The sequence below is a fragment of the Boleophthalmus pectinirostris genome, unplaced genomic scaffold (assembly GCF_026225935.1).
Source record: "Boleophthalmus pectinirostris isolate CB_2022bp ecotype Guang Dong unplaced genomic scaffold, ASM2622593v1 HiC_scaffold_4, whole genome shotgun sequence".
Lineage (NCBI taxonomy): Eukaryota > Metazoa > Chordata > Actinopteri > Gobiiformes > Gobiidae > Boleophthalmus > Boleophthalmus pectinirostris.
The window spans coordinates 27,760,588-27,771,354 of record NW_026571353.1 but is presented as its reverse complement, the minus strand read 5'-3'; the positions used below and the strand labels follow the sequence as shown (position 1 = coordinate 27,771,354).

Below are 10,767 nucleotides of genomic sequence, written 5' to 3'. Positions count from 1 at the left end.
ATTTATAATGTGATGGCTGTCAAACCGTGCGCAGAGGAGCTTCGTGTCACGTTTGCGTGCATATATCTATAGCATAGTGCTCTGGGCGGAGGTCCATTAGTATTCCCGTCCTTTGGGTGCGCAGTGTTAGCCTCCTCATCCACGTCAGGCCTGTAGCAACCGCTCTGCCTCCTCTCTCCATCTCTCCATCTCTCCATCCCTCCTTCTGCTCTTTTTCCTCTCTGCTTTTTCCAAGGTTAACAGACCCCAGGCACCGCGCGCACGTCTCATCTGAAGTTTTGGGAGAGCGGGGGGAGGACGTTATTCCAGCGAGCGCGATAGGAGGGGCTGTGCGTCTCAAGCAAAACCTCTCGCTTTTCTTAATGGGAACGCGTAATTATAAGAAATGGCTGCATTTGGAGGACACCTGTGAGCGAGTGCCGTCGACGTCGCTTCGTGAGAGGAGAGCCCTGAGCTAGCTGGACCTGTTCGGCACTTTATTGTTTTTTATTTTTTATTTTGGGGCGTGAATGGTTTGAGCTGAGTGCTTGTCGGCGCGCTGCTGGAGTGAAGGTGACTTGCTTTGCACCCCGTTGCAGTCAAAGGCAATGCGGAGAGGACTCGCACGTCAAGGAGGAGCGTAAAACGAGAGAAGATCGCGAGCCACACCGGAGTTTGGGGCAGATTTTCAGACTGAGGTGATCGGGAAAGAGAACCGCTGTGGGGTGGAAGAAGTGGAGGGGTGGGGGACATCACGGACCATCTCCATAGATCCTCTCCACCTTAGAGGAGAAACGCCGTTCTGTACTGGGGCTGTTTTCTTAGTGGATGTGTATGCATGAGTTCTGCATCGAACGGGCGCAAAAACCGCCCCAGATCGAGCGTCTTCCAGATCGGCAAGCCTCCGTACCGAGACCCGCAGCGGAGGGAGAGCACCGAGAGCAGCCGCAAAGCCCAGCGCGCCGTGGCCGACTGCAGAATGGTACGTCTGAGCACGACACGTCACTAAACGTTTCGCATTAGCTCGCTTTTGTTCCCATCCCGCAGCGGTAATAGCCCCTGCTGCAACCACTGTAAACCTGGCGTGGCCAAAGCTAAAAATAGACCCCCTTGGCGTTTGTGTGCCGCTGCACGAAAAGAGCGCAGGGGTGAGACTCAGTTGTGGTACATAAGTGATTTTTTTTTTTTTTAAAACAACTGATCAGAATAACAGAAGAAGCAGCAGCAGCAGAAGCGAAGACGCCAGGGTCCGGGTTGTGCGTGTGCGTCCGTGTGCGTGAGCGTGCATGCATGCGTGTATTCGTGTGTGTGTGCGCGTGTGATCGTGACACAGATGTCCTCTGCTGTGTCAGATTCACACCGGGCTGCGGATGGTCAGACGTAGAGCGCGGATAGGTGCACGTCATCCGGGCATGCAGCGCCAGAATGCACCCGGGGGACACGCGGGAGTAAACAGTGAGTGGACAATAGAGACACGCACTTCCACCCAAGTAACCTCCGTACTCTGCAGCGTCTAATGGCCCCGTCCCATCCGTGTAATGGAATACAAGCAATCGAGGCTTATGTGGAATCAATACGGGACACATATAAGACTTAGGATTCGCCCTCTTTAAAGCTGCAGCGTCGATCCAATTACCCGTCATCCATAGGGACAGTGGTCACGTAAAGAGGACATATTACGCTACATTTAGTTGAACTTTGAAATATATAAACAAGAATGTGCTCCCGTGTGTGTGTGTGTGTGTGTGTGTTTTAACTACATAGTCCTTCAGAATAATCTTTCTATTCAAAATACCCCCTTTAATCACATTTTCTGTTGTTATACCCCTTCAAATGTAGTTTTTCCTTCTGTGTACAAGGACTCTATGCATTATTGGAGACGTAAAGGTGTGAAATTTAAAATAAATACTGACATTTTCCATCTGTGTCTGACAATAACTTATAAACAAAAGAAATTTTAATAACTTTGCGCATAATAACTGTCATACCACTTTGAACCACTAGATGGAGTCAAGAGCAAATGCATTATGTCTTCCTTAACAGATTATTTAAACTGGTTTTACAAATAAATAAATAAAAAATATTGAAAAGATATATTATTAACATAAAATTCAGTGTAATTTTGATAATGACTTCACCCGCTCATAATAAAAAGGAAGATTTCAAAAAGCATTATCGTTATCCCGCTTGGTATAGTAAAAAATAAATAAAAAGTACACATTATTGCTGATTTAAGACAGATAAAAAACAAGAATGTTAAATATAGTAATAAGTACTACATGAGCTTGTAGTCGCTTATAATACTAAAATAGAGGCATGATTGTTTTGTTGGTGATTCTTTCATTGCGTAATGTGATCCACTGTTCTCTGTTGGAGCAATGATACCTATAAAAGTCTTTGCAGTATTTTTTATTTTTTTCATTTACCCAAAATGACCTGGCAGTCCCCATCAGGATACAGACAGAAGCTGACTTTGTACTTTTGCTCTTGTCAATCTGATCAAACTACCATCAGCATATAGTAATTTAAGTTAACCACTGTAAAAAAATAAATAAATACATAGAACTAATAAGAAGAAAAACAGAAAGAAATATAGCAACACAACATTATAGGAGATACATAGGAAATAAGATAATAATTTCCATAAAAGTATTAATAAAGTATATCCACATTTGCTATAAATATTTTGGGGGGTTTGTAACAGGTGTTAATGGGTTTCCGTCAGTATTATTTTACATTTTATATTTTATTTTACAAGAAAAAACTGTTTTGGTGAATACATGTGTGCATTATCCTTTTCTAATCAGTGATAAATAAATGTAAAAACAAAGTTCAAACAAAACTTGAGCCATTTAAATCCCAGCTTGAGCAAGTGAGAGTATTCTAAGTATTCACAGTGTAGTACTCTGATTGGAATATTTTACAAAATACATGGCAAGTATTAAGTATTGTGTAACAAAATACACGTCAATCAACAAGTACTACTGTAAAAAAACAACTACTACATCTAATACTGCAGATATTATACTAATAGCCAAAATGTTCAAAATAATTCCAAGAAATAATAAGAAAAACTGCATTGGATGGTTTCCCCTTGTGTGCTTTTCCTTAGAAGTCAAACTGAAGTCAACAGATAACTCTTACAGACCGTATTTTTGTCACCTTCACTGAACTTGATCTAAAAAGAAAGTGTGAGCTAAAATGGGACAAAATGGAGCCGAAAGTGGAACAGAGGATGGAGAGGGGTGAGGTGTCATCCGAGCAGAATTGGCCCGTGCTTCATTTGTCTTATTGAAATGTAGGTCTCGCGGAAAAAAAAAAAAAAAAGTCTGAAGTACTGCTACAGACTCCAGACTTTTCAGAAAGAGAAAGAGACTCCAGAGAAATTGCATCGAGGATAGAGTTACTGTAAACCAAAATATTCTTCATTAAACTACTGTGATCAAATCTAATAATGTATCCCTCTAAAACTGATGGTTCCTTAAGTTTATGTTTTATGTTAGAGTCAAGTATGTTTAAAGAAATCATCGCTTTAACTCGAAAGCTGGCAGTTTAAACCAGTATAGTCACTGTGTCCTCTGGCAAGACACTTCACCCACATGTATGAAGGTGGCGAGTGAGTGTTTGGAGAGGCCGATGGAACAAATCATCAGCAGTGCTTTCGTCAGTCTGCTCCAGGGCAACTGTGGCTAGGTGTGATAAAATATTGTGTAATAAAAGGCTTCGTAGGACTGTAGTCGACTAAAGAAATTATTGGTTGGTTAAACTGTCCAGGCTCACCCAAAACTCCACAATCACCGCCTTCACCTTTCTGCTGTTGTCGATCCATAAACATCAACACATCTATTTAGCATTTATTCATTACTGGTGTTTTTATATTTCTCAAAAATACAATAATTCTCTCTGTGAATAGGGTTGCCTCTCCACAGATTTAACCTGTAACGTAGCCTATAGTTGTCCCCCTTGACGTTGATAGGTTTGATTTCTACTGTGAAACATTCAAGCAAAAAGCAAAGCAAAAAGTTGAAGTCAAACAGGTGACGGACTGTCCACCGGAAAAGTTGCAAAGTTGTACACTGAACCTTTAAATATCACTCGACTGGATGACTACAGTCCTATTGCGTAGAGCAGGAGTCACCAAACTTTTTTTCTCTGGGGGCCACATTATCGCTCCTGACTGTGACGGGGGCTGGGGTCAGGTTAGCCGTATAACAGAATTTTACAACCCTGATGCTGCAGATTATATTCTTAGAAAAATGCCACACTTTCTTTACATATCAGACAAACTGCACGGTCCTTACACTGAACAAAAAATAATCGGCCGTCCACTGTTCCTTGAAAACTCTGCACTCTCTGTCAACTTTTCGTATTTTAACATTCACCATTTTGCCGTCCTTAACTGCACTACAGAACTCTGCACGTGCGTTGACTCTCACTGATCCCGAGCTTGTCAGATGATGAAAATTAGGCGGCAAATTCAGCGGCAAATGTAAATACGTGATAATAAGTTTAATAAAAAATATAAATACTTCATATAAATACAATTTTTTTATTGAAAAAATCAGAGGGCCGAGGGGCCGAGGGACCAAGGGGCTGGTCAAAGGGGCTTGGAGGGCCAGAGTGGGCCCACGGGCCTTAGTTTGGCAACCCCTGGCGTAGAGTATCTTGAAAGATGCTACATAAAAAGTTCAAAACATTACTATTATTATTATTTAATGTTTCTGTTACTTAATATATGTATCTTTTGGTCGTATTAATGTATTTTTTCAGAGATCGTGCAGGAGTTTGACACACTGGTGGCCCTGTAGAAGCCATTATTACTATTTAATTTTTCTCTTACATTAAATATTTATTCTTTATTGATTTTAATGTATTTTTGTGCATAAGTCTAAGTATGCATTCTGCATTGACAGCTGTTGTTTCCTCTCTTTCACAGATCGTGCAGGAGTTTAACACTCTGGTGGCGCTGTACCGGGAGCTGGTGATCTCCATCGGGGAGATCACGGTGGACTGTCCGTCTCTGCGCGCTGAAATGCTCAAGACCAGGACCAAAGGCTGCGAGATGGCACGTGCTGCACACCACAGCCTCTCGCTTATTTCAGGGTAAGGACCATGCAAAACAATGTAGAACTATTAATGCACACAAAGGATAACGTTACTGTAAACCAAAATGTTCTTCATTACAGTTCTTGTTGTGTAAGATCAAATATATTAAACTACTCCAATAATGTATCTCCCAAAAACTGATGGTTACCTTAGTTTATGACTTGTTCATCATTATTATAGAAACGATACAAGATACGATCAAAATGGGTAAATTCCAGTGCAACAATGGCAAAGTACAAGGGCAGAAATGAAAACCAAATATATTATGCTATCTAAATAATGATACAAAAATAGACCAGTTGAAATGAACTCTATAGTTGAATAAAAGGGCTAAAGTACAATACAGTAAGTAGTTAAAGTATCGAATGTACAAAAACAAAATCCATAAGGACTACAGATGGAAATCAACATCCTAAAGTAAAATCTGGTACTAGCATCTTTGGCCTTGGGCATTATGTGACTGTACATTGACCTGTTAATAATACCATAACACGTTTAAAAAATAAACAACAAAGCTCCTTGCTATATTACAACAATAAAAATGGACATCGACATTTGCCCAGCCCTCCATCTGTTTCTAATATTATCAAACTCGGTTGTAATCTGAAACCAAGCAATTCCTGTACTGATTATGTGGTTTGTTTACTTTACCACAAATGTTCTTTTTATCTCATCACTAATCCAGATCACTTTTCATGTTTCCATATTTGTCAATCCAGACCACAATATAAATACTAACAGTGAAACATATATAGAAATGTAAAATATCAGCAAATCATCTGAGCCTAGACAACTAGTCAAATGTTGGGGAACTTCTGTTTCAGCACCACGGACAGCGCCGCACCAGGGACTTGTTGAAAATAGAGTTTATTTTTAAATGTGTCTATTTTAATTAATAGTAAAATACTTTCTTTACTATTTACTACCAATTGTAGCTCACAAAATTGGTCTGAAAATACTGAACTTCTGCATATATACACCTCAAATGCATTGTTTTGCTGCAATATGATAAAAATAAGTTAAAGCAAAACAAAACAAAATACTACTAATAAAATATAACTCTATAGAAAATAATCCTTTGCTCTTTTAGTGCAGCCAGTAGGAAATAAGTCATTAATAAATATGCTTTAGTCTTATGATAATGACTGAAGAAACAGCACCGAAACTACAATACCTTGAGCTATCAATTTTTCCCAAAGGTTCAGTCATTTGCCTCATGCCAAGATAAGTTATCCAGGATTTGAAATAAATAAAGATACATACATATAAATAAATAAATACTCAAATGCAAAATAAAAATAAACTTGAGATATTATAGAAGAGCCAGGATTAGCCACAGTGAAAGGTGCGGCGCTCTCCGTGGTGCTGAAACATTGATTCTCCTGCAGTTAAAAGCCTGAACAACTGGCCCCACAGCAGCGCCTGCAGTCATAACTAAATTTACCAAAGTGCACATCTTATTAGCATAAGTACCTCCATTTTAGGCACATGTGTTTAAGATAGCGCACTGTACAGACCTGATACAAAACACTGTCTACTGCTTTAGCCTGGATCAGTATTTAAGGAGGATAGGAGATTGTATACTTTTTATTTTTACTTGTACATGTACATTTATATAATTATGCTTTACTTTATTTTGATTTTATTATTACCATTTACATTGTTGCTCTTTGTTATTATGATATTTTGTGATGTGTGAGCTACTGTGTCCAGGTAATTCCCCTTGTGCATCAATAAAATTTAAGTTTTAGTAAGAAGTAATCCTAATTTAAAGTGTGAAGCTATTTATAAAGTTAATTGTGTTTGTTCTAGGTGAAAATATATATTCTGCATTCTATTATCTTCCAAAATGCCTATGACTTCTTGTTGAAATCTCCTAAATGATCTGACGTCAAACGTATAATTTAAAGTAGAATTTTACTTTTGGAGGCCCATAATGGCACAAAATTAGTTCGAAATTCTATAATGGGATTAGGCAATGTTAGTAAAATGTGTTGCCAAAGAACACAACAATAGCTGAAATGAAATGAGCAGCCAATATCACCTCCTATGGTATCACTGCCCTCAACGTACAGTAAAAGTTGTGTATTCAAATTCTTAATGCAACTGGAATTAGGTATACGGAAATGTATTTAAAGGTTTTCCAGAATTAAGATAACAAAATGTTTATCCGACCTAAGGAGAAACGTCAGTGTGTGACAGCAAACTACAAGAACATTAGCAGGAAATAAGGTTAAAATACACTTTGTTGTCCCTATAGAGAAATTTGTCTTCTGCATTTGACCCATGCTTCAAAGCCACTCTGGGTTAAACGTGTCAGGGTTAGATCTTGAGCTAGGCTTGGTCAGGACTACCTTAACTGGAAGACTTTTACAATTTGTGCATGTTTTGGGTTAAAAAGCCATAGGATTCAATATACGTTTTTAAACTAGAATATAAAAATCTGCATTGAATAGCAAAATAACTCTATCCAACCGCAAACACAGGGTCACTTTCCCCCTCCTGCCCTGATGTGAGAGGCACTCTAAGCTGTAACCTATTTTCTGGTTCAATAATTCATTTGCTGCTCTAGTGTGGTGTATAGTGTGCTATGGGCCTCACATGCAGTTCATATATTACCATTTAATGTGCAGAGGGCGGAGCCAGCACATGTGCGTGACACTTTGACACGATCACAGCTGTAAACAGGAACGCACAGAAATCACAAGATAAATGTGTCAGAAGTAACTTTGTTTCATATAGGCCATGTTCAGTCAGGAGTGCAGGGAACAAAGCTGTAAAAGCTTAAAGATGTTGCTTTTTTGTAATGAAATTGATTATTTGTATGGAAAAAAATAAATAAATTTGAACAAAATGGAAATCATTGAATAGATGTTATTGTGTCTATATATCAAAAGAGTGGTACCCAAGTGTTACAGAACATTCAAGCTAAATTATGTTTTATATTAACAAAGAGCTTCTTTATTATCTGTTATCTGTCTATTTTAATGATTGTTTTTATTGTGTTTAAAATGTTTTCTACGATCAATTGTACTGATATCTGTGCTTTACAATATTTAAAAAGGGACTATTAATAATGTATGTACACAGTACATGTTTGTTCACAGCATGTACTACCTAAGAAAATATTTGGCCTTCTGAGTACCACTGAACCAGACTATTATAAGTCTAAATGTGGACTAAACCAGGTCTTAAAATAGGACTACACGGGGTCTACTCCAAAGGAGGACAAAATGTGAATTCAATTTACTACTAAATTTAGCAAATAATTGAACTGACATTCATTTACTACCTGAAGGAGCACAGATAAATACTGGTATTAGCTGGAGTACACACACTACTTTTTCAACTTTCAACTCAGTGTCCTATACAGAAAAATACAAATATTAACATGAAAATAGTTCCTTTTCAACGATACTGTTTTTATACAGAAGCTTCTGCATTAGCATCTGGGTTAGTACAGTTACAATGCTCTGTTAAGTACTTCATAGCTTTACTGTTCAGGTCACTGTATCACACTTTTTTTATATTATGCTTTTTTAAAGGTATTTACATATACATATTTTTTTAAACAACAAAATGTTCATTGACTTTCTGTTTAAGTGCTGACCTAATAGGCCATGTCTCTTCATTAGAAAATTTCGAGCTGTAGATTTTTCTTTATGCATTTTTATTGTTGAAAAAGGCTGTGTGATATTTCTCAATCCATATTTTGACCTGGGGTCGGAATCTGTTGAATAACTGCAATCAAATACAGATATAGAGCTGTGGGTGGGGATATGGGGTAGGTGAAAACAGACATTTTCTGAGCATTCATATCTCAACTGCAGGACTCGGGACTATACTAATGATAAGAGAACACCACAATAACACAACTAAAAGCTTTTAAAAGTCTTTTTAAACTCCATTTAAACATGTGTTTAGGCCAGAGGACGGAGAGATCCACCCGGAGATCTGTCGGCTCTTCATCCAGCTGCAGTGCTGTCTGGAGATGTACATCACTGAGATGCTCAAGTCTGTGTGTCTGCTCGGCTCTCTGCAACTGCACCGCAAAGGTCAGACACCCCCACAGGACACAAGCTGTACTACAACACATGTGCTCTATGATGCCCCTACTGGACACACATTGCACTACAACACATGACTACATTAAAGGCATGAGTATGAATAGAGTTTGTGTTCGTAAGTGCTCCTGCCTGTGTGCAGATACAGATCCATGTCTCTGTGCAGGTAAAGAGCCGTGTGGGCCCATCGCATTGGACACTCGTCTGGACGAGAGCTCGGACATCCCCATCCTGGAGGACACCTCCTCCTCCCCCACAGACTGTCCTCAGCTCTGCTGGCTGCTCGCCACTGACATCGACAACATCGAAAAGTCAGTACTACACGGGCACTCTGTCAGCACTTTGTTTATCAGGCTATTACAAATAGAAAAATACCAGTTGGTACACATAGGATATGCTGAGTATTATTAGGTAAAAGATGGGTCCCCCTGGTGAATGGGTCAAAGGCAGAGGACAAACTTTCCTGAGGGGACAACAAAGGCTATCCCTAACCTTATGGACATGTATGTCCATAATGGTAAAGTGATAACTTAGGCTGCGTTCAGACTGCAGCCTGAAGTGACCCAAATCCGATTTTTTGGCTTCTATTTGACCTGTATCCGATCTTTTAATGACAGTCTGAATGGCACAGATCCGATTTTTTCAAATGCGACCTAGGCCACTTGGATATGTTGTCCTGAAACCGATACATATCCGATCTTTTGACATGCGACTTCAGTCTGAACAGCCAAAGCGCATCCATCCGACCTACACGTCATCAACAAGCGACAAACATCACTATTCTGCGCTGAAGCAGGCGGAAGCCGGAGCTGTAAAATCGCCAGGTGCTCAGTGCTCGCGTCCATGTTTGGACAACTTCCGTAAACACAGAGCACGCTTGCTGCAGTTGACGCATGAGGTTGACGTCATCGTGTCCTGCAGTACACATGCGGGACACTTTCGGGCCGTTTACCGTTCACACTGGAGTCACAGACAAGTCGCATTCAATTGGAAATGTGAACGACCTCGCAAAAACATCCGATTTCACAAAAAAATCGGAATTGAGTATTAAACCCTGCAGTCTGAACGTAGCCTTGGTTTCAAAACTGTAATTGCAGTTTATGAGTAATTGGAGGAGATTGATGGGTAGTTCACTGTATAAACAAACTCAAGTAAAACATCACCACAAACTGAACGTAACATTTGTGTTGTTGGTATCTGTGTTTCAGGGATATGAGGGAGATGAAGAACCTTCTCAGTAAACTCAGGGAGACTATGCCTTTACCACTGAAGAACCAAGGTACTCCACTCAATACATACATGCACTACATTCAAAGTACACTGAAGTGCATCTAAAGTACACAGTATTTAGAGTACATATAAAGTACTTTGGTATAGTACTTTTTAACACTATATTTAGCATTATATAAAGCACTTGAGGTCTGACCCTGTGCTATGCCCGTGCAGATGACAGCAGCCTGCTGAACCTGACTCCCTACCCACTGGTCCGACAGAGGAAGAGGCGCTTCTTCGGCCTCTGTTGCCTAGTAACCAGCTAAGGGCCACAAAGACACCATTACCCACAATCCTTCACCACGTGTGTCTCCCACCAATCTATTACTGCCATTTTCCAATCTCT

The 10,767-nt window shown here is 39.6% G+C and overlaps 1 protein-coding gene across 2 annotated transcripts; it reads left to right on the top strand.

Annotated features, from left to right (window-relative positions):
- Window positions 1-817: 817 nt before the first annotated feature.
- Window positions 818-10,687, top strand: rgs7bpa (regulator of G protein signaling 7 binding protein a). Of its 2 annotated transcripts, XM_055161824.1 has the most exons (6): window positions 818-961; window positions 4,916-5,082; window positions 9,010-9,140; window positions 9,316-9,460; window positions 10,358-10,428; window positions 10,596-10,687. In XM_055161824.1, the coding sequence occupies exons 1-6, from the start codon at window positions 818-820 to the stop codon at window positions 10,685-10,687; spliced, it is 750 nt and encodes a 249-aa protein (XP_055017799.1). The 2 variants fall into 2 exon arrangements, with proteins under 2 accessions (XP_055017799.1, XP_055017800.1); XM_055161825.1 differs by lacking the exons at window positions 818-961; window positions 4,916-5,082; window positions 10,596-10,687 and having other exon boundaries at window positions 9,077-9,140; window positions 9,316-9,464; window positions 10,358-10,390.
- Window positions 10,688-10,767: the final 80 nt, after the last annotated feature.